Here is a 24,466-nt window from a genome sequence, read left to right as displayed (position 1 = left end):
TTTATTTGGACAAAGCACACATCAAACCGTAAAGGCTGTTTGTGGTTCAGAATTTTTTCTGGTTCCATGAAAGACTTGGAGTGTGCAATAGAGAGTGCACTTACTGAATGTGCAGATGGCATGAAGCTGGAAGCGACAAGAATCACGCTGGAGACCAGGATGTTTCTCTGAATAGGAGTCACAATGTTATGTGGTTGCAAAAGAAGTCAAATATCATGCTGAGATGGAAGAACAACCTGTAAAATGCAGGACGATGTCCTTTCACTCTCCTCAGCCCTGTTGAACCACCCAGCTGGAGATCCAGCACTGCGCTGTGAGGAAGATGAGATCCAGTTGAAGAAAATCTAGAAGGGTGCCACAAGTGCATGAACACAGATTTGGAAAACCCTAGGATGAAAAAAGCAGGAAAGCCCCAGGATGAAAAACTGAAAGGGCTGGGGTTGTTTAGTCTAGGAAAAAGAAGACCAGAGGTGACATGGTAACAGCCTCCAAATATGCAGAAGGCTGCTGCAAATTAAAACAGAGTGGTATCACGTTTTCTCTGTGGTGGATAGGATGAAATGAAAAGAGTTTGCATCTTTTATTAGACTAAACCAACTGATCTGATAAACGTGGACAAACTTGAAGGCATATAAAGCTTTATTAAGCTTGAAACAGAAGCTGTGAATAAGACCAGCTTTGCTCCGACACTACTCCTAAGGATGGCATTTTAGCACAGCAGCATTTTAGCACCATCTTAGCACAGCAGCAGCAGCTTGTCCAGGCTGCAGGATTCCTGTGTCCTTGGGAATTTTTTGAGAAGAGATTAGGCAGAAATGATTGAACATTAACTGCTTTGAATTAGACCAGCTTTACTAACTGTGTAAGTCCCAGTGCTGTAGGTCTTTTCTGAAGACTTTGGCCCAAGCCCTCAAAAAGTATGTATCCGTCTGTTTAGATGCGCAGGTTGAATACTTAAGCAACACTTAAAAAGCTGCTCAGCGGCCACTCAATCCTGTAATCACCTACATGTCTGTGGGTGGGCACAGGCAATTTATCCCACAGTTCAGCTTGTTGTGTCAACCTATGAGAGGGGTCTCACATCGGCTATTCTGCTTTGCTACCAGGTCCCTCCTTCATGAACAGTGAATGTATAAACCAGAGCAAATGCCCCCCAGAATTGTATTTAGCCTATCACCACAGGCTGGCTGAGGAGTTAAGGGTCTCAGCTGTGATGTGACAGACACTGACTGGTTCAAATCTGTGTTTTTCCCTTGACTAGAGACGTGAACAGGAACTTTAGTCTCCAGCATTCTAGGGTGAGCCCTCTAATAACTGAATTATGTAGCATCTTTCTCTGCCCAACAAATAATCAAGCTGATACCAAAACCTATCTTCACATTATTTCAGCTGGTTGAGTAAATAATATCCACAGAAATAAGACTGCATAAAACCTATGGAAAGATTTGAAAACACATTTTAATGAAATGAGCTCAGTTTGAGTCACCACTCCAGCCAATATAATGAGTTGGAGATTCTGCAGGGCGATTTATATTTTAAAAAAGAGATTAAAGGAGCATTGCAATATGGTTATGCTCCTTTATGCCTGTGAGAGCATGGCCTGAAGTCTGCCAGGCTCCCTGTAAAAGAACTGTGGCAAACTCATTGAACTCCAGGGCGCAGGGTCAGGCTTTTTAAAAAGAAAATCTTTGCAGTCTTCTAGAATTCATGTGGAATTAATTTAACTGCTTAACAGTTTTATGTTGCCACAGGCAATTAAGAAGGTTTTTCTCATTTATTCACCATCTTATTTAGAAGATTAAGATCCAGATAGTCTATCCTTGCAGTTGTGCTTAAAAATAAATAAAATAAAAATACCATGACAGTATTCACCATCAGCACAGGAAAAGCAGTTGCTTGGGATCTTATTTGCTAGTATGTGGTTTAAAACCACAACTAAGCAGCCTCACAGATTCAGGAACATTTGTTTAGCTCTGTTTACTAAAATGAACATATACAAAAGCGAAATACATCCTGGAGTAGAAATACATACTAGAGTACAATGCAGTTCTAAGGAAACTCTGCATTGAAAGTTGGACTTGTCCTTAATACAGTTTTTAAAGCATTATTAACATGCTTTAAAAAGCAAATCCAAGCAATACAACAGTAACCCAGTAAGCAGTAACCTTTTAGCAGTAGAACATTTGCTTATTTCCCCAGCTCTTGTAGATTTATGCTGATTATATTTTATCATATATCAGTTTGTTACTCACAGCCACATGAATAAGTCCTGTGTAAGTAGAGACAATAAGAATTTTGCCAGAGAAAAGCGCTTGTATTTGATGCTGAATATATCAACATCAGAAATTGGACTGGGGAGTCTGCTTGTGCAGTTGGATTCTATATGTAACGATGGTAGTTATGCTGTGGAACTCCTGTACATCAAAATTTGTACATCAAAATTTACTTGCTCTTCATCTTTTAATAGCATTGCATTTTCTGCTGCAGTTACAGCAGTAGAGCTACATACATAAATTCTCACCAGAAATTGCACATTTTCACTTTTTGCTCTTAAGTGTTTTTGTTCTGTTGCTTACTCTGGTCATGAGCTGTGTCCCCAAATTTGCATTAGAAGCAGCTCATTTTTCCACTTGGTTAGCTAAAGAAAACTCTATATATTTCTCTTGAAACAACATATATATTATATGTTATATTACATATATATTATATGTTATTTCTCTTGAAATAACATATAGAATTGATCTTTCAAGTATCTGATACAATTCTGCTGAAGAATTTAAATGCTCAGTAACGGAAGCTGCTGCAAGAGAAGCTGAAGAAAATAAAGCAGGATAGTTGCTTAATCCATCCTCAAGTATGGAAAAAAAATCTTAATGTAAATATATATGTAGACATGTTCAGAGGGGTTAAAAAAACCCCTAGATGTCTGAGTCTCTGGAATCAGCAGAAGCCTGTCACCAAACTTTTTTAGGAAATCATATCTTAAATTTTATTCACAGAAAAGCTGTTTTTAATACATGGAATCAAGTAGGATATTGCTCTGTTCTCTTAATCGTGCCATACATTTGAATTTTGGTAACAAATTCTGACTCAGCTTGGTTCTCAGCAATTTTCAGTAGCTGCAAGCCCTCCCTTGTAATCTGTTGATAATACATCAGTGATGGGTGCTTCTGCCTTCACCTCTTCTGTTTGAATTTAGGAGCGTGAGATTATTGCCAGCCCTAAGAGACTTCGCTGCTGTGTGCTATCCGTGGCATATCTGTCAACTGCAGAGAAATGATCCTCAGGCAACTGGATAAACCAGATATTGACACTGACGGAGCATGTGACTGGAGTTAAGGTCAGAGATTCAAAGACTGTAGGATTGGGGCCTTAAAGATTTATGCACAGGATTACCCCGTGTGCTGTATATCGCTGGCTTCAAGGGAATTACCTGCAAAGTTAAAGGTGTACCTAATTCTTTGTGGAACGAGGACTTGATAATCCTGTAAGCATATGCTAATAGGGTTTCACCAGATTTACGGTCTTTTCATTCCCTCCTTCAGAACATAAATACAGAAAATAATTACTTAACTTGCTAATTATATGATAAAAAAAAAGAAAAAAGGTTTTACATGGACTGAAGAATGTTAAGATGAGCTCCAACATCCTGCCATGCCAGATCTGATACCCTCTATAATTTGTGTCACCATATTCTGCTGGAGATTAAAATAGATTAAAAAAATGCCTGATTCTCATTGTCACCAGTGCTACGCACAGTTTTCTAAAATATGTACTGAAAAATAATTCAGAGTCTAAATGCTCTCTCATGTTTAAGTTTATACCCCAAGAATTAAATCCACCTTCTCACAAAGGACCAAAAATCACTACAGTTCCATCTAAACTGCGTGTTGGAAGTGCAGAAGGTTCTTCTGGTCTGCTGCTCCTTCTCTTCACAGGGTTGAAGCACACCTTTAATCCTTACAGCTGCTGAATGTTGCTTTATAATTTTATTTTACCATATACTAAGTTACTTTTCTCTATTTACAGCAAAAAGGTTTATTGTTTTAATTTGCAGCTTTACATTAAGCATGTTACAATTGCAAAGTATGTAAAACGTATTTGTAGTACAGCTTGTCAAGACAATATTGAAAACTTTGTTTTGGTCAGTTTTCAATGAATTTTATGTATTTTTAAAATGTATTTCTAAAGATGAGTAACTGTGAAAGGGGAGCTAAAAGAAGGCAATTTATTTAGACACCAGATACAAGGAAAAACATAGTCTTCCAAGGGGTGAGCATCTAGTGTAATATTTATATGAACTCCACCGAGATTTACTAATGTCATTTTTGCAGTGGTTCTCTGAAGAATCAAGAACCGTAACCAAATGTTATTGGCAGAAATCTTCAAGAAAAGTGGATGTCAATTATTTGCCAAAATAAAATTTTAAAATATACACATGCCAATGTTAGCACCAGAAATGCTTCAAACCCAGGTAGGCCCAGCACAGCAAATGCTTTTCTGCATTTATGTCAATCAGCCATTCTTCAGCAAAGCACAGACACTCCTTTAAGCACACACATAACCGCTTTAAGGAATCGGACCGCTAATCAGAAAAAAGCAAATGCTGTGGTAACAGTAACACGTGACACAACTTGCCTACCACAGTGACACAGCGCAGCTTGAAGTTCAAGTATGTGCAACTTTCTATACCCCTAAAAGTCTTCCAACAACTATTCAGAGCAATAGCAGGATGTCACCCACCTCTAAGCAAAATGGTAGTAACTTCCTCATTGGGAGTGGTATGCTTTCTAACATCCCTATCATGATTTCTTCTCATCATTCACATGCATGTGAAAATTGATGTCTTAATATACTATCTGCTTGACAACTACATCATCCGTGGCTAAATCACTCTCATTGTATTAGATCAGCCACAGCTAAACAGATAATTTCTGCCTAATTAATAAAAGGCTGGCTAATAAAACCAGAATTAATTTTTGTTAAATGTACTGCTCTTTCCATACTCTCCCTTTAGCCTCTTCGCATCTTCTCCTTTAAGCTGTTTCTTCCTTTTCTCAGATTTTGCAGCTTGCTCCTTTCTTTCTTGATTTTCCTGCATTCAGACAGAATGACACATTAAAAAATAAATAAGAAGAGTTACTGGAGGAAAAGCTGGTTAAGAAACTCTCAGTTTGCAATGAATAACTATTCCGAATGTGCCCTATACACACTTAGGTGTGCTGCCGGGGTTTGAGGGTAAATAGCAGAACAGAGCTTCCTGCTCAGTCCCTTTGGCCTTCTCCATCTGATGATGTTACCAGCAAACTATTTCATTAGCTTTAACTGCAAGGTTCAACTGTGGACTGAAATGCATTCTTCTTAATTAATCCCTTTGTCCACAAAACAGAACATTAGTTTAACTTCATTAGCATTCTAGAGATTTATCCCATAGCAACCTTGATTTTACATTGTTTGTATTCAGGGATTTCTACTAGAAATTTCAGGAATTCAACTCTGTTCAACAGCAATTCACAGTTTCTCTTCAGGCACCCGTTAAATTTGCCAGCTGTATTTCTGCACTGGTGTTCAGTGGCAGAGTCCAAGCTGGATGTCTGTTGGTACCAGTCATAAAACTGCCAAGATGGCATAAATCCTGTTGGGATTTATGCAGACAGGCAGGACTGGTTTCCACAGAGCTGCTGGTACTGGGATGATATGAGTAATGGAGGAATTCCGAGAAAGAAATTGAACGATTACTCCTAGTAAAGGAAGACCTTTACTCAGTGGAAGAGTATTTCTGGGTTTTGATAAGTAGCGCAATCGTAGGAGAGGGTAGTTCTGAACAACTGGGCTAACTGTAGCAGAACATCAAGATGACAAAAGCTATTTTCTTAAAACCTTATGCAGCCCTTGTTCCAGAGCTGCAATCATCATCAGAACATTGCCATCAGCACCTGGAAGCTTGCCTGCTTTTGATTGCAACCACTCAGTAGCTAATACCTACGTGTTGTAGGTAGATCGGTAGTTATTTGGCCTCCTGTCATAGGGATTTGTGATGTTAAGAGGAGGGTGCTGCTGTTTCATATTACAAAATTTAATAATGTCCAGGAAGATGTTGATGATTTGGTGCAGATAGGATTCTTGATGAGACGTGTCTGGTTTCCTTTGCAGAGAGTTTAGCAGCAGCAAAGACATTTTCCCATAGTACTGATAGATTTGGTTGATTGGTATGGATCATTTGCCACTATTTCCATAAGATGAGCTGAAGAAGTCCCAGAAAACATGCATGAGTTTCTTAGAGCCTTTATAGAAAGTAAAAGCCTAGGATCTTTTGGACCAAAAAATTTTCCAGACAAATAAAGCAAACCTGTGGACATTGGTAGAGTTAGTCTCTCTGAAATACAGGAGCATTATAGGCTCAAGGCTATGGGGACGTTCACTGGATGCCTAGAAAAGGAGAGAAAAATGGTGTACTCTTGACAAAGAAAGAAAAGAATACATTTGCCCTGAATGGAGGGTGCTTCTGAAAGAATGAGGTACAGGTGGTGAAGTCTAATGGAGAGACTTTCATCACTGTATGCCTCCTACGTGCTTGCCTGATAAATTCCTGCTGTGTCTTAGCATAATGTCTTTGAGATATTATGGCTGTTGAGAGACTTGCAGATCTGTGGGCCCTGGGAGAATGTCTCTACGTAACATGCCACAAGAAATAAAGGAGGTGAATTCAGGGATACATTGTCCAGCTACTTGAGCAGCACACACAGTACTGAGAACAAACCAAAACACATTAGGAATAAATTTATAGATTGAGCAAGCCTGAACTGAATTGTTCAGAGAAATTTAAAAAAACCCAACATAACAGTTTGATGCAAACACACTGTTAACAGAGTTTCTTCAACACAAGAAAGCCCAACAAGGTCAAGTGGTAGCAAGGTAGAGGAATGAATATTCACAGTCCCTTCTCCATCTCCTGGATTACTGAAGGCCGCTGTATGGATGAGATTAAATGAAAGAGGGGTGTCACTTTGGATTTGCATTTTGTGGGACATTAGATACTTGCTTGATCTTTGAATTAAAAGATGCTCCATGACAACTGTTTATCCCCACACTATTTAAAGCACATCCTGTTCCAACACCATATGCACCCTACTGAGGAGCAGCTGCTCCAGCTTGGTTATCCTAGGGGAGCACTCAGAGGACCCTATCCCTGCGCAGAGCTGTCTGTATAACCTCTGTCATCAACGGAGTACTTCCTAGAGCAGATTTTTTTAAAACATTTTTTCTCCTTTTCCTGAGGTTAGACAGCCTCTTTGTGGGGAGCTCCCCTCCTTGAACAGCTGCAAGTGCTAAAGGAAATAAAATGTTTCTCCCAATCCCCTGTAATCGCAGTGTTTCTTTTTCCTGCAATTTTACAACTCAGTTCTCAGTGTATCTCCAATTCTGTTTTTTTATCTTTGAGCTGGGAAACTATTTTCTCCCCATCTCCTTCCTCCTGCCATCTGCTCCTTTTAATTTTTGAGAAGTGGTGAAACAGTCATCAGCCCTGGGTGACAAACCAGCTCCTTTTCACTGTGTCACTTTTGGGGATCATTTGGGTGTTTGAAAAGCTTTTTTTTTTTTTGTTTTCACCTCTTCAAGTAGATGGAGAGGAAGAGGGCAGATTCTTATTATAGTAATTTCATTTGTGTAGCTCAGCTTTTGTTACCTGAAGGATAAGAGACCAGAAAGAACCCTCAGGGAATGGAAAAGGATTTTGTTTAAACAAAACCAAAATCTCTCTAGGTAAGCTTAGGAGCCATGAAGGATCACTATTTATCAAAATTATTTCCCTTCTTATTTGATGTGAGAATGGAAAGTTAGCAGTAACAATTTTGGTAGTGCTAAGAGACATGCTTTACACAGAAGACTCGTCTCAAAAGTTACACCTTAACCTTAAAGCTTACATCAAATGGCACTGGAAAGAGATGATGCACATGGCTGATTCTAGTGCAAAAATCAAAATCACAGGAAAAAAAGATGCTTTAAAAATTAAAACCTTCAACTTTTCATCATATTGCTGTTTCAAGCACAGACAGCATCTTTACTACAGTGATAGGGAGAAAGCAAGGCAAGAAGGGAGAGGAGATTACATTACAGGTCTGCAATGGAGGTAACAGAGATGCATACAATGTGGCTAACAGCTGTGGTACCTCTGAGGTGAGGTGCTGCTGAGAAATGGAACCAAAAATAGGATGAAAGGGAGTTTATATGTTGGGTAGATAAAAAGCAGCTTTTTCCTAGTTGCTCCAGCCTGGCTGTGAACAAGCAGCACCCAAAAAAGTAGTTTAAGTCTTCTGCAGCTGTACTAGGACGCTACATAACCTTTATTGGGACTGTTTCTTAAAAGAACTGCAGTTGCTGATTTACCCTTCACAGCAATTTTCCAGTGCTGCTCTCCATGGATGCTGATCCATGATGTTCTTGACTCTTTAATTCTTTCCTTCCTGCCTAGAGGTTTAGGAACTCTAAGGGTCAAGCATATTGCCAAAGGATCTGTGGTTTGTAGGGTTTATTTTCTAGACTGTGGTGCTATCACATCGTTTTGGAGCCTGGGTAGCTGTATTGCTTGCAAAATTGAAGTCAAATGCCTCACAGGAGGAGGAGGTAGTGGGAACATTACAGGATATATTTTTCATCTTTCATCTTCCAACATTTCCTCAGAAGCTCCTTTGTTTTGATCTGAAACTAGGATCTGCCCTAAAGCACTCCTTTACCCTCTCTTGTCTTGACACTGCCCAGCATAGTTGTCTGTATTCTTCAATACTTCTTGTAATGTGGATGATTCCCTCTATAGAAGGCAAATCCAGTCTTGGGCTCTGCTGGGGTCAGCACAAGAGTGGGTGATTGTTGCTGTTAAAATATATAAATGTGAAGCCACTATCACCTGGCATTAGGAAAACCCTAGAGGAAGTACATTAGTTCAGGTATGAAGTATGCGGTAGGGGATGCAAAATGGATGTTCACTGGAAGCTTACTAATTGGAAGGTGCTCTACACAACTTTTATGGTGAAGTTGCTGTTTTCTTACTCTTTACTGCAAGGAGTAAAGTCTTAGAAACTAAGAAAGTGCCGAATACAATCTCTTGGGAGATTCATAGTTTTGTAGGAGACACAAAACATATTGTTTTGAGCTAACTAGTACAATGAAATACCTGCATGTAAACATATCTTCCAATTAGGCTTTGCCTATTGGCAAATTTACCTTTTGCCTATTGGCAAAGCCTATAAAGCATGTCAGGTTGCTCATTCTTTCCCACGCCACTAAGCTCCTATTGCATTGAGGCCTGATCAATAATTTTACAGTGGGAAAAACATCTTGGAGGGTTCTTAGTTCTCCATAGCAAAAAAAAAAAAAAAAAAAAAATCACATTTTATATTTGCCCACATGCTTATTTCTTGTTGCAAGTTGCAAGCAAATAAAGTTACTTTCTTTTACTCCTGCAGTCTGTGTTTAGGTAGCCCAGCTTGGAGTAGAAAAAAGAAATTCTTGCTTGCTTAAAAAAAAAAAAAGTTCTCAATCTATTTCTAAGCAGTCACAAATGCAAGCCACCTGTAAGGCCTTGAGGAAGAGGTCTCTGAAGGTTTTCATTGTGTTAAATACATCTTCCAAAGACAATTTTTTTCGGTCTTCACAAAGATAATCAGCAAGTTCTTCCTTCTTCTTTTCAATGGTGGCAAACTCCTTCTGCAGGTCCTTTGAAGCATCAAGACTGTCCTGAAACACAGTTTGCAACATAATTTATGCATATTAAGAAGCAGCATATTCTGAGCTGCCCAGAAGATTCAAGCCAGTTAACACAGAGCAATCAGTTTTAAAAAACTGACAATTAAGATTGGTTCAAAATGTGTGATATTTTCTTCTTAATCGAACCATCTGCATTTCCCCTGGTTTCATTTGGCCCAAAGCAGCTCATTGTATGTTGCCACTTTCATCATACAGCCACGTGGAAATTTGGTATAACCTGGGATGACTGATCAAGGGAGATACAGCACCAGGATTTCTGCCTTTTAGCTTTAGTTACATGACCCTGTTTTGAGAACATGAAAAGCTAGGATGTTTGGAAATATATGCAAAAAAAAGCATATTGCAAATCTGTTCACTTTTTTTCCCCCAAAGAACAGTGAGACAAAACATGTTTCTGTACGGCACTGTACGCATTTATAGTTTCATCCTACGTTTCATTTTTAGGGCCTTCCTTTCTTTTGCCCACACACAAAGCTGACTGGTCGTCAGCTGTTTCTTTATTGTGATACCACATTGCAGAAGTGGAGGAAAATGTGGGATGCTCCTTCCACCAGGGCACAGGGGGAATGTAGTTATGACCCCTTTCCCATAGAGCTCTATATCCATTTGCAACCTGAATTACAGTGCCTTTGAGAAGATATTTAAAGTATTTAGGAAGAAAGATGGGAAGTGTGTCACACCCATATTACCTACTTGAACAGATTTTGCATGTCGTATTTTTAAATCATCTGTTGACAAAAATAAATGCTCCTTTATTTCCAACAGTTTCTTCAAATTGGCACCTGCCTCAGCCCGCATAACATCGAAGTGGATTCTGAAAAGTCCACAAAAGGGACAGTACATTAAAGGGGTGAGCCTTTTGTTTTCATTAAGTTAAAAGATTATTATAAACAATATCATGTCTGCAAATTAATGTAGAATTAATTGTCCAACCCAGACCCTACCTTTTGTAGGTAGATCTCTGTATACATCCTTTTTTATGTGCTCAAACCCTCATCTAAGAAAGAAGCTGTGCTTTTGCCCTCACTACCTCCCTGGCCACTGGAGGAACTGTGGAAGACTGTTGAAGAACCTCACTGTTCTAGTATTCAAAAAACTCGTCCAAAATTTCCAGCCTGTTTTTATTCATAGGCAACACATGCTCATCTCCCTTGTGCCAATACTGTCCTTACTTATCTGGTTCTTTTCCCTCCTTGCCTTTTCTCCCTAATCTATTTATATTCCAAAATTGTACCTCTTCTCAGAGTTCACTTAGCTCACATGGAGACCCAAACATGTTACAATGCCAAACCAACATCTTTCATGGTTCTGACCTGCTCTTTGTGCCAGACGAAAAATACTGAATCAACAAAACCTGATGTGGTGTTTCACGGTGCATCCAGATGTGAGCAGTGTTAGAAGAGTCCCATGCAGGATTTGCATTGTAAACAGTTCTCTGGAGGTTGATTAGTGAATCAATTTTGTAAGTTTGAGAGTTTGACTAAACTAGAGGGCAATTACTTTATAAAAAAGAGCACATTTGTATCATCAACCAGCAAGATTTAGTTTTGGCTAACAAAAGTATTTCTGTTATCACACAACCCAAAAAGAAATTCATGTTTCAAAACAACATCCGACTTAAATTCTGCATGGATAACTCGCAAAAGCCATAATACTTTCTGTTGCATTACTGAATAAAAATACTTTTTATATTTAAATATTTAGCAGCTACTTAACAATGTAAATCCATCTCAAATTTACATGTTACCCCCACTTCTAAATACAAGCAAAATTAAAACACTTAAGGTTCCTATACATTCATAACAGGATTAAAAAATATTAGTCCTGGTGCTATAAATTTGGATTTTTATTGGTGGAATTTAACATATCTCCATGTGGTTGTTCTGAGCTAAACAAAAAGATCTGGTGTTAGACTCATGAGGCTTTCAGGCACACGGAGAAAAGTCTGCAGAAATAGATTTTTTTCTTTCTACCCAGATCTATTGGAAACTTGTGCTGATACTCAACTCGGAGACTCCTGAGGTCCCCTGATTGCCAGTAAATTGCCCCAGTCATTCCCTCCTTACACCAGCTCTGCGGATGTACCTCCTGATGGGCTTGCACACGAGTATGACTGAGAAATTACAGGGAAGATATGTTTCTATTGCAATATGTGGAAGAAGAATCCGGTCCTTGAAAATGAGGGAGTTCACTGTTTACACAGTTTTACTTCTAACGTAGTACTGGAATGTCCGAAAGTAAAAATCCCACTGAGCTCCACATAAAGAGTCTTAACCAGGTTGATTTATAAATCTCAAAACTGTTTGGTGTTAGAAGGAAACCTCTCTCTCCCACAGCAGAGAAGACCTGTGACCTTATTACACCACCATAAAATGACTCAGCTCCTTGTTGGCTTTAAAGAGGTTGGCAATTCATACATGACAAAACAAACAATAATGTCCTACCCTGCTGCCTTGGAAACAAAGTCAAGATCTCTGGGAAGCTGCAGCAGATCTGTGTGTTTTTTTTCAACCTCCTAAAATTGCAGTGACAAATGGTTACCTTGCACAGTCAGTCAAAGAGTATGAAAGATTTTCAGCTGGACAACATCAGGATTGAAAAATTAACACTTCAGTTTTCATTCTTATAAGCATAGGGGTAAATTTAGTCTCATTCATTCTTTTTCATGTTGGTACCCATAGGGAGTTAAAAAGAAAGAAAAAGGCTCTTTTAACTGCTCAGGCTTACATCTCGTGTGCTGTGACAGCGCACAAGCTGACCTGAGATTTTGTCTTCATACCACTAAAATTAATTTCATTTGACAGCTGCGTTTGGGAGACACGTCAACACGAGAGAGCAGTTGCAAAAGAGAAGAAAGAAAAGGACAAGCAGAAATGTTAAGAAAACTTAAGAAAGGAAACCTAGTGTTAACTCTCTAAACATTACTACACATGGATTTGATCCTGTCTGCACAGAGAGCGGTGGAAAAGTTTTCATCGCCTTTCAGGCACAGAGGCTCACCCTCCAGACACCTACTGTTGGATGCTACTGAGGTCAAAGCCCCTTAGTTTCTGGGGAATGAATATTTGAGAATAATGCACACAGGAATAATTTCACAGTTTTGTTGTACCTCCAAAATATGGTGAAGCAGAGTAATGTGGCTTTGGTTTGCTTTTGTTTCTGTTAGTCTGAGCAAAGCACTAATTTTAAAACCTCCAGCATCTCCAGTGTGATGCCCCTAGAAGATACAGAAAAAAGTTTCTTCCTTCAGTTTCTAAGTCTTGCATTTGTATTTTCTGGTATCTTTAGAAATACAGCAATTAAAGAAATCAGTTTACTTACATAGTTCAGAAAGTTTCCAACTTTAAGAATCAATTGGCAGAAAAGTGGCAGTCGCTGACTGGTAAGAAGTGCTGAAGAAGAAAAAGAGAGACATTTTCAATAAATTAAATTAAATGATCTGAAATAGGATTTTTCCTTAGGTTTGACAGTGGGGGTAACAAAATTCTCATCCAAGATTATGTCAAGCTATTGTTATGGATTTGGAAATATACCAGTACAGAAATGAATCAGCTGAATGGAAGTGGAATGAGTAAGTTTCTGTTGTGGTCTCTTCTCTACAAATAGATGGAAAACTATTTTTCCCATCAAGTTTGGAGTATAGATATGTCATCCCTGCAGCCGCTTATGAGAAAGCGTGTAAACTTGTGAAAGTCCATAGCCCCCATTTCCAGCACATACTATTCTAGGTTAAGAAAAGCAAAGGGCTTTTTGCCTGGTTGTCATCGTTAGTGAGAGTGATAACCAGAAGCTGTGCATTTTAGCAGGGGAATCTGGAGTAAGAATAAAGTTTTTGGCAGAACTAGAACAGAAATGCTGACCCATGCAACGGCATGGAGAGGGGACAGGGATGACAGGGTGGGACCGCAGGGAGCTGTTGATTGCAACACAGTAAAGAGGAACTATAGCACTGATATCAGACAGGCAGGTATAGCCCAGTTTTATGTGCAAACATAAACAAAAGTTTTACAGTTTAACTGTTTAACAGGTCGTCAATGACTCTCTAAAACTATTGAACTGAAGCTAGATCCAAGAGCAACTTCAAGAAAGAGCCGCCTTAAAACTAAAACCAAGGATAATTTTATGTGGAGGGGGTTCCTGAAGCACTGGTGAACATCATCTGGGACAGCGGTTTTGGAAGCCAAACCAGGTTCTTTTATGTCACTGCGTCCTGCTCTACCGCAGAGCTAAGCCGGACTGCAACCAGTGTGCACTAGAGGAAAAGCTGGAACCGATTCATTGTTATGGACAAAAATCTCCGCTGCACACAAAAATTTAACCTATATTCAAAGAGAATCTGGAACCGATATAAAGGAAATTTTCTTCTTCTCTACAGAACCACTGATAGGAGAGAGCTTTGTGTTATTCATGACAGAAGGTCCACTTTAGACCAGGGCAGCACAAATTGCAATTCTGCAGAACGAATTCTAGAAGCAAGAATCTGCAGAATCATTTTGATGTTTGCTACACATTCAGCAATTAAAAGGTTAATTTTTATTAGATTATAGCATATGCTACCACTGATGCTATTCAAGTAGAAGAGGAGCTTCCTATGCCTGAGCACTGAGTACAACACTGATGTACTTACTTTCACAGGCTGTCCTGATGGCTTGTGCTTTTGGCCACAGACACTCCAGCAGAACTTTTGTTTCCTCACAAATCAGCATACATTCAATCCGCAACTGGTAGCTAAAAGAGATCGGTAGAAAAAAACCCAAGAAACACCACAAAAACAAAACGCGCAGGCCTGATTAATTGACTTGTGCTCAGCAAGAGAATCACCCATTTTAGGCAAAGCGCAGTACCAGCATTGTTATGTTCTCTTTAATGCTTTGACACGAGAACTGGATTATAAATAAATCAAACATTCAGATATTTCCAAAGATGTCCTAGAAACAATTATCATCTCTTCTTTCAGAAAGCAATGTTGCGCTGACATCTGGCAGTGACTTCCTAGCATAATGAGGCTGTAATTTTTGACAATTCCTGGGCAGCACTAGCCAGGATTTTTGTTCTTCCTTTTAACTTCCCAAACAGAAATTCAAAATACTTCTGCAGTGATGTCCTTTAATGATATTTATGCCTCACCATGGATTAATGTTGTGGAAGAGCCATGAAAACATTTTCTAAAGTACTTTTAAAGCTAGCTGTAAGTCTGAGAAAATAAAAAGCCACATTTTCACCATGACGTTTTCAAAAAGTGCCTCCAGCTCTGGCATGGGAACTGATCAGATTTACAGAGGACTATTCCTATGAATTATGACATATCACCATGTTTTTATGAACAGCATAAAGATTTCTCTGTTTGTGTCTCATCTGACTTGGTAAAAATGAGGGAGGTGGTGAAAACACAGGCACTGCTGTGATTCACTTACGGTTTGTGGGCTCTCTTTGGTAGACTGGAATCTCTAAACTAGGGGTGGAATGAATCAGCAGCCTGGTGGCAGGATTCAGCCTGCAACTTCGTGCCATACAGATAGTAGCTGTACAACAGTCAGGAATTTTCTCACAGACTTATTAATACCAAGGTTAATTTAACTGTGGTTTGCCAAAGGTGTCTGAAAACCTGTTTGGCCTTTGGGACGGAAAAGTTTCTCAAACCAGCTCTACTAATAGCAGTCAGATGATTTATTCTGAAGGCTGAATGTCAGGAACATCCCTCTAGCACAGGAAACAGAGGCCTTAATTCTTATGGACAAATCTTACAAGAACCACACTCATGGGTTGAAGATAAAGAAAATTTTGCTTACCTGGGAACTTCCAAGAGATGGAGGTAAAACTGATCTGCATTTGCTAGTTCTGATTTTTCTTCTTTGCAAGATTTCAGGCCATTTATCTAATGGGGAATAAAACAGTAAAATAACCGCACAACTATTTCTGGTGCCCATTGCTTCTCACAGGCATGAAATTGGCTTTTCTGAACTTTCTGTGTGCACAGGCAATGGGACTGAGGCAGATGAACAATAAATTGCATATATGAACTCGTTTGCAAGGACAAACACGTAAGTTTTGTTTTGACTGGAAGGTCATCTGCATTTGTACAGCACCTTCTACAATGAATCCCTGATCCACAGGCAGGGCTTCAGCAAGCTACAATGCATCCAAGTCTAGCAACCCCTTTAAAAAGATGGGTCCTTTCTCCTCATTGAAACCTGCTCTGAAAGGCTCTTTATTCACCTGAGTCCCCAAATGCTAATGTACCTCATGAATCTAATTAAAATAACAGGAATAGAGAGCAGCACTTGGTCTACACCTGTGTTGAGTCTCCCAACGTGCTGTTGCCTCACCTTTGTGTGAAGGGGCCAGACTGTTGCTGGGAAGACTTCCACGGCTCTACCTTGGAAGGTTATTGACTGAGATGGTGCAGGAGGATGTGGGATCTGGTCATAGCTTCTTGCTTTAGCAGTGCAAGTGTTTCAAGCTGAGCACAAAGCACACTGAACTCCATCAGAATAACACACTTAATAGATACCTCATGGTCATCAGGCAGCAGTTTAAGTAGCTGCCTCAGTATCTCAGCATCCAGCTTGGATCTATCCCCTTTCTGAATCATGGCAGCGATCTCTTCATTGGAGCTGTATGAAAGAGAGAAGTGCTGTGGAGCAACTGTGTAGGGAGGAGTAACATGACAAACAGAAGAGACCCCAATCTCTCAGCTAGCACTGTAGGAGTAAATGAGGAGTAAATTCTAACTGCGCTTGCCTCCCATTACATTTTGTATCTTAGTCCTCAGGGGTACAGTGGAGATATGAAAAAACAAAGGATTTTTTTAAGCCTAAAGCAATAGTCCTCATAATTTAGATGTGCTTTCTGGGCTTTGTTCATCTTTACACAACAAACCCTGAAGGCTCTCCCTTTACTGTGGGTGTCCGGTGTCACTGAGAAGAGATTTACTTTTGAATTTCTCCACTGCTTGCAGCAAAGCCAAGCCTAAAACCAATGGCTCTCCTCCTGCTGAGAAGTATTTATAAAGATCCCAGAAGGTTTTACCCAAAATCCTTGCCTGAAACTTTGGCAGACAACATGTCTTTGAAATGAGTCCAGACTGCTCTGGTTTGGGCTCTGGAGAGCTTGGCTCCTGGCAGCCACCAGCGTTAATAGAGACAGCACCCGGCTGCAGGGCAGCCTCATCCCTCACGAGTGCAAGCGAGGCTCAACTCTTTGATCCCACGGTCACTAGCTGCTCTCGGGAGAGCTTAACCACTGTCCAGGGAATCATGCAGAGAGAGGAAATAGCAACTGGATTAGGCTATGCACAGCTCTTCCCCATTGAGAAGCAGTTTGCAATGGAAAAAGAATAAAACAAAATTAAAAAAAGCCCTCTGACTCTGATTTATTCTTAACACAAAGGAACTTCTAGGATGAGTTTCTTTTTGAAGCCCTTGTAACATGGGCCATTGCACAAAGGGCAGGGAGAGAGCAGAAAATCCGTCTTCATCCTGCAGTAGTTTCAGGGAATCTAAAAGTAAAGATATTTTGCCAAAAACTACTACAGATTCCTTTCTTTTGTGCCCCCCCTCCGCTCCCCCCCGAGGACTGAATTGGTAAATTTCTATTTCTTTAATTATAGAAAGTGTTTCCTATTTATAGAAAAAAAGAAATAAAAACTATATGTGATTTTGGATCTGAACCCCTGGAGATGTCCCTTTAAAAATCAGTTAAGTAACTTGAAAACTTCCAATCAGGAATCTTCACTAATGGTTGCTGCCAACAGTTGATATTTATGTCAATAATACCAAAGAAAAATATGTTTCCACATGATTTTCCTGTTATTTATGAATATTGTCTCTTTAGAAATTACTGGTCCATTTAAGGTTTAATACTAGTTCAAGACATGATATTAATTGTCTGGAAAGATACTGCCACATCTCATTAGTTTAAAAAAAAAAAAAGGAAAAAAGAAAAGTTGACTCTTTGCTAAAGAAAGATAGTGGTTGTAAAGTATTTCTGCTAAATTTATTTCATTTAATGTCTGAATAAACACATAGACACATCAAATAAGTAATTCAGATGGTACTCTCGAAATCTTACCACTTAAACTGCTTCAGAAATATACTCAGAAGGAGGCTTTTCTTTGGACCTATGAATGTGATCTGTGAAAAGAAGAAAAGCAGTCAGCTAGAAATACATTTACATTCATTTTAACAGACATTTTAGAGCTTTTGTTTGTTGGGTGAGATTCATTCTTCTCTGGTAATAACATTATCAACAATCTTCATTGATCAAACTCAGAGCAACTTACAACAGTATAGGTCATTAGATCTATTTTAGAAAGAGGAAGAGGCAAAAGCATACAGGAGGGAATTGATTTGTCTAGAATATTCCAATTTATAAGAATTAATACTGAAATTCCCATGTCCTCCCTCTCTCAGATGAAGACCTGTCCCTCAGCAGAGTTACTTCAACATGTTTAATTCTAAACCTCTCCTGTGCTTTTCTAAGATAATCTTAGGCAATGGATATAAAAATATTTCAAACTTCCTTATTATAAATGATTGACAACAATAAAGAGTGAATAAGCTTTTCACTTCCAAGACTTTTGCCAGGCTCTACAAAGAGCAAGCAGTCCAAGTACCTCTTTTGTTTTCTTTATTTTTAGCCCCATTTTCTCCTTAGGTGCTGTTGGTGGGACAGAGAAAAGTAGCTCCAAGCTTGCGTAGTCAGGCTCTACAAGCTCCTTGCTGCTGCTTGGCATCACAGCCCACATGGAGCTGCTTTCTGGAAGAGAATAACACTTCAACATGGACCACAGAGGCAGAGGAGCACTTTCAAGGAAGTGTGATTTGTGGAAGGGAAAACACTTTAGAGGATGAATGAAATACGATGCTCATTAGTCCTGGACAAATTATTTAAGAGTGGCAGCTCCCACAGACAGCATCCCAAAGGTTTGAAGGCTAATTAAACCTGGAAAACTACCGCCACATTCAATTTACTGAACTGAAAGCAGCAGATGAACTTAATGGGCTGCTCCAAATTCTTTTTGCTATTGCTGACCCGCTAGACATCACTGATTTGTGGTACCCAAGCAGGAGATGTTGCGTCCAATTAGGTAAATGTCTCTCTTTGCAAGAGATAAGGACTCCCAAGCCCAGCATTATTACCGGAATCATCAGGAGCCATCCGAATAACACATGGCACTTCAAAAGATGAACTTGTCTACAACACTGGAATCTTTAACAAAGGATCTCACCTCCTTTTTCTTTAGGAGAGATTGCAACAGTGGCACTGAAGACATTGGGGCTGAATCAGAATTTGTGTTCCTGCCCAAGAAAGTAGACTGTGGCTCAAACTGGATTTTTTACATGCGTGTTTATGTATTTTATCATAGCAGCAAGTTCTTACCCCCTGATGTCCCCCTTTCTTGGTGATAAGCACAATGGAGAACAACTACGAGATGTGTTGGGTGAACTGAGTATTAAAAACTGCAGCAAAAATGGAAACAGGTTCACAGTCTCCTTGCTGAAGGTTGAAGAGGACTTGCAAACCCCTTTGGCAGGCCACATGTTAACCACAGACCTTAGTGTTATTTTGTGTGGGGAAAAAACCCACACAAATCACGTGGCTGTGGTCAGCATGAAATGAAGTTGTAGGCTACATCCCACCCTGAGGGTACATGTTCCCCAGCCCTATTGGCAAGAGTTTTCAGCCATGGATCTTGGCTGATGTATCTTCTGGCTGTGCAAGGAAAAAAAAAAAAAAAAAAAAAAAAGTAAAAGCTTCAGCTGAGAAGACACCCACCGGTGATGTGCCAGGAGCTCATTAGGAAGAGCCACAGAGCATGACTGTTCAACAGATCTTTCCACTCAACACACTCAGAGCTTTTTGCAAACCTTAATTAGTGGAGACTCACAACATCACTTTAACAAGTAACAAATAGACACTGAAAGGTTAAGATAATTTTAGCAGCCACAGAGCCTCAGTTCAGTGCTTTTCCTAAACTACTATTTCCTCCGTTTATTGGTGAAGGCCTAGCTTTCCATGTTTATTTGTGATTACTAATTTTTTGTAGGACTGAGAGCAAGCAATGGGATGACCTACGTGACCTGACTTATTGAGTCAAGGCCTAGCCCCCCAACATGGGCATTTTTGTTTGGATGTGAAGTAAATGAACCGATCAGCCCAGTGTTACAAACAAGCACGTACGTCTCACCACATCAGAGGGGAGCTTCTGCCAGTGAAACACCTTCATCCTCAATGTCGGTGTCTTCTTAGGGTGGGGCCGTGCCCCATATCCACAAGTAAGATGACTGCACTCGGGATTACTGCATGGCTGGGGAGGTGGGAGCGATGGGTCATTTATGCCAGGCACGGGAAGGGGTGGAGGAGGCATCTTACACCCGGGGGGTAGGGGTGGAGGGGCTGGCAGCAGTGGTACCAGAGCCGGCATGGCAGACTGTCCTTGGGAGGATGAGGAAACACTTTGCTGGGAAGGTGACATGTTCCCTGGAGACTGCTGCAGCTTCCCAGAAAGGACTGTTGTTGGAGAAAGGCTCAGGTCTGCACTGGGGTTCTCCTCTTCCAAGTCCATATCAGCTTGAATGCTTTTGTTCACCTTTTGAACAGATCTTCTGGACACTGTTTTGTGGTGATTTGGGCACCGCATGCTTGATAGCAGGTTCTCCATGGCTTGTCCTGGTCCCATTTTCCTGCTCTACAAGACAATAAGGAGGTGCACGGGTCAGCAAAGTTCCCCACAGCTGCTGGCTACTGCTAACTCCCACAGAGAAGCAGAAGTAACAGTGACCTTCCCATTAAGGTAAATGGCAGAAACATTTCTATCTGCTTCACAAGTGACATTTTGTGGTGGTTTCAGCTGTGTGAGTCAGGAGCAAAGCAATACTGCTGGCCATAAGGCTCCTTTTTGACTTCTCTTGATCCTTCTACCTTCTTGTTGTGACACATAAAGAAAGGAAGAGCAAATACCATCAGCATTGTAAAGCTCTACCTGGTTGCTCTTTTCCCCTTGTTGCTCGGCCATTCTGTGGGATTTTTCTTTTGCAGGGGTAAATGGATGCCTCCTATGGAAGTTGCTACAGGTACACTACGCAGGGGACTTCTCAGACAGCAGGGACACAGTCACTTCTTCCTGAGAAACCATGTTACCACAACTTACCTTGAGTGCAGAAGGGTGGGGATTTTGAGAGAAACTCTCAAATAGCCTAATAAATTAAACAAGCTACAGCTGAGGAGGACTCAGGCTGGGCTGCTTATGGACCTGTGACCACACAGGGAAATGACTGGTAAGCATTAAAATGAGTAAGATAGTCTTACTTTGCCTTTTAACCAAATTTTCATCTAGGACAAATCTTTACATTTGCTCTGAGACTATACAGTTTCTCTTGGAGCCTCTTACAAAAGACTATGCAGAAGTCCCCATCTTGTACACATGCCCAATTTTAAACATGGAAGTAGACCTACCAAATTCAGCAGAGGTACTTTCTGGCCCAGGACTTGGTTTTGTTTGTTTGACTGACAGAACTTTTCTTTTGCAAACACTTGCATCTCACGTGGATGAACAGTGTCCTGGAATGCTTAATCTCAGTAGCTGTAGTTGCTTTGTGATTTCCCTCTTTAGCTAATTTCCATAGCACTGTCTATCAGCAACAGTAGAAACACCACCTGTTAAATGAGGAGCAATGAGCAAACTATCAATGCTCCAGAAATGACACAGGAGATGCAGCTTTTTTAGGGACTGCATGTAAACAGAAACAAAGGTCCCCATCATCCCAGCCCTTACACAAGTCTTCAGCAAAACATACATTAGTAGCACCAGCAGCTTTAATGGAGTTAACTGGATGGGTACTTTCATTTTTATGTTTAGTGCAGGATCAGACTTATTTGATATATACACTATGTTTATGTTCCCAAAGGACTAGATTAATACTTATGAATGACCATTTTCCTCCTGATGCAGCAATTTTAAGTAATGACTTACACAGACAAAACTCTTTAAGGGATCTGCATTAAAACCTACAATTGATGCATCTCCAGTCCATAGTACACCTCTAAAGTGTCTCCTATAATTTGAAACAGTTTGTCTTTGAAACCTAGCAGTTCATACTGATGATAGTGTCTAGCTCTTACAACAGCCTCAGTAAAACTGTGACCCAGTGGATCCAAGGCAAAAGAAAGCAATAAAAATTTGGATTTGTGTTTTTAATCTTAATTTAGTAAGAAATGATTTAAATTAAAAACATTAAATGTTAAATTGACCAGAAGTAACACTTGATTTACACAAAATGGAAACAGTTAAGATAGCTAAGCCAAAGGCCTATAATAGAAAATTAGTATTAACTGTATTTGCTTTTTACTTGAATTAATTTGTTGTTGGCTTCCATAAATTTTTTTTTTTTTTTTTCACAAATAAGCACTAACACTTTCCCAAAGGTAAAGCAGTCTTGCATTTAATTTATGTAAACAACTTAATGTATCCCCTTTAGGACTTCACAATCTTTGTGCTAAACTTGTACAGATATCTGTAATTACCCTAGCAGCACAAGTGAGGGATTCAGCACTATGAAAGAGCCTAATGAGAGATAAGCCACTTTCTGCTAGAAATATTAGGAGTAAAATGAGCTGATTAAAAAAAAAAATCTTATTAGAAATAATCATGTTAAAATTCTGCTGCTTGTTTATTTTAATTAAGCTATTGGAGGAATCAGTAAAAGACTATTAATTAGGAAGCTCTTTTTTTTTAATCAGAGTGCTCGTCTAAATTGCTACAGGGTTTGTGTAAAGGAAAGTCTTGTTTTTAAAAATCCTAATAAACAAGGAAGACTACACAAGAAACAGCTAATATGCTTTGAATGATAAATAGGCTTATAATAATACCTCCAAAGATTATACTTTTGAGACTGTGTAGAGAAATCCATGCTCTTAGGAAGATTAAAGCTTTGGTATAACTTCAAGGCATCTGTAACTTACATTGCTGATACTGTTCAAATGAGCTTGTGAGTATATTTTAAAAAAACCTGTGTGAAATTTCTCCTTAGAAAGTGCAAAAATCCATCTCTGGTAAATATATACATAGGTACATACACACGTCTCAATGCAACCAGACAAGGACTAGCATACTGCAGAATGCTCCAAAAGCTTGGTAACTGGCTGGTACCATTTAGGCAGGGCAGGGAACAGAGATTGATTCAATATACCAGTCCAAATCTGATGATCCAGTTGAAATCAATTAACTTGCAATTAACTGTGAAGCTGTTTTCAGTGCTCTGCTACTCTACCTTTTGTTTTATTGGAAAAGCTGCTGATGTTTGAGGACTGCCACAATACAGGCTTTTGTTTTCATCTGCTTACTGACATGCTAAAAATAGGCACACTTCTCATTAGCCTAGAAAAATAAGTTGTATTTTGATGGCATAGGGTTTAGATTTTAAGTCAGATCCAAAAAAAAATCTTACCTCTGTGTCTTGGGCCATGTAAGCACTCTCATTTTTTCATTTCTAGTGTTGCCAATGGGCTGATATGGGGCTATATTATTTTGTAAGACTTGATTTTCTTTGTAGCTGGAAGTTCATTTATTGGTCGTCATTATGCTGGAAACAAGGATTTCAACAAATGCTTCAGAAAACCTGGTATTGCCCTTGTGTGCTATTCCTAAAGGGTTTTTTGGAGGGGGGGAGTTGTTTAAAAACTATGCCACATACAATTTCAAGGTAACCATCAAAAGTGTAAGTACAAGAGTTAATATCTGCAGTGCAAGATATTTTTGAGGGTAAGAAGATGTACTGCTTACCAAATGGCTGAAAGTGAGCTACAGAATGTATAACCCAACCAGGGAGATGGTTAGTCACTTGGTTATGCAGATAGATGGTCCCGAAGTAGTACAAAGCTATTTTTCGTTACCTCCCAATAGGCTACACTTGCTATGGTTTGGATTCAGGGACCTGCTTGCATTAAGAAGCTCCCAGTGTGATATTCTTCACTGTTGACTTTTCAACAGGTGTAATTTATTCTTGATGCTTATGATTCTTAAAAGGATAAAAATAAGAAGCAGAAGAAACTGCAGATCTTAATCCTTTCTTGCACAAACAATCTTGTAGCGATAAGGGTCACCCTCTTCCTTTCAGATGCATTCCTAGGGGTTTCCAAGGGTTTTCTGCTATCTGGGTTCAGAGAGGTCTTAGGGGAACAGTAGTTCTTTGAAAGTTAACCTCTTCATTTTGTTTTGACTCTAATATGGCTGCAAACGTGTTATGTCAGAAAAGAGAAAAAGAGAAGTATGATTTTATTTTTGCATATTGCTAACAATATTTCTTTTTGGTGTTTTTCATCACCAGTTGGCAAAGCGTTTCAAAGGATACTATTGCCCCCATTTTAGAGATGGGGAAACTGAGGCACAGAGAAATGGCTTGCCCACAGCCACTCAGGAAGCCAGTGGCAGAAAATGGGTGATCCCAGTTACCCAAGTCCCTGGCATTTCATTTCAGTGCTCCAGCAGTCAAAAACCTCTTCTTTGCAGAAACCAAAAACCTAGTCTTTGCAGTCTAGCAAGTTACCCACCTCTCCCTTATTAAGATCCAGCTACTGCTGTGCCTCGGTTTTCTCATTTCAAAAAGCTGGAAGCAGTTGGAAACAAAGTAAAAGTGCTCACTCTTCACTCTGTTACTGCCTCTGTAGTACTGTTACTACCTCCTCTGGCTGGAGGGTGGCT

The 24,466-nt window shown here is 39.7% G+C and overlaps 1 protein-coding gene across 1 annotated transcript; it reads right to left on the bottom strand.

The window, feature by feature from the left end:
• Nucleotides 1–287: 287 nt before the first annotated feature.
• LOC140653005 (inverted formin-2-like) lies at nt 288–21,335 on the bottom strand. Its single transcript, XM_072864567.1, has 15 exons — nt 21,223–21,335; nt 19,948–20,455; nt 18,380–18,522; nt 17,836–17,897; nt 16,277–16,379; nt 15,555–15,640; nt 14,393–14,493; nt 13,087–13,157; nt 12,875–12,982; nt 12,210–12,280; nt 10,459–10,579; nt 9,571–9,735; nt 5,007–5,095; nt 3,454–3,539; nt 288–311 (listed from the first exon to the last, which is right to left on the bottom strand). The coding sequence occupies exons 1-14, from the start codon at nt 21,304–21,306 to the stop codon at nt 3,530–3,532; spliced, it is 1,722 nt and encodes a 573-aa protein (XP_072720668.1). The 5' UTR covers nt 21,307–21,335; the 3' UTR covers nt 288–311; nt 3,454–3,529.
• Nucleotides 21,336–24,466: the final 3,131 nt, after the last annotated feature.

The sequence above is a fragment of the Ciconia boyciana genome, chromosome 6, assembly GCF_034638445.1.
Source record: "Ciconia boyciana chromosome 6, ASM3463844v1, whole genome shotgun sequence".
NCBI lineage: Eukaryota > Metazoa > Chordata > Aves > Ciconiiformes > Ciconiidae > Ciconia > Ciconia boyciana.
Note: the sequence above shows the minus strand (reverse complement) of the source record. Positions and strands in the feature narration are given on the sequence as shown.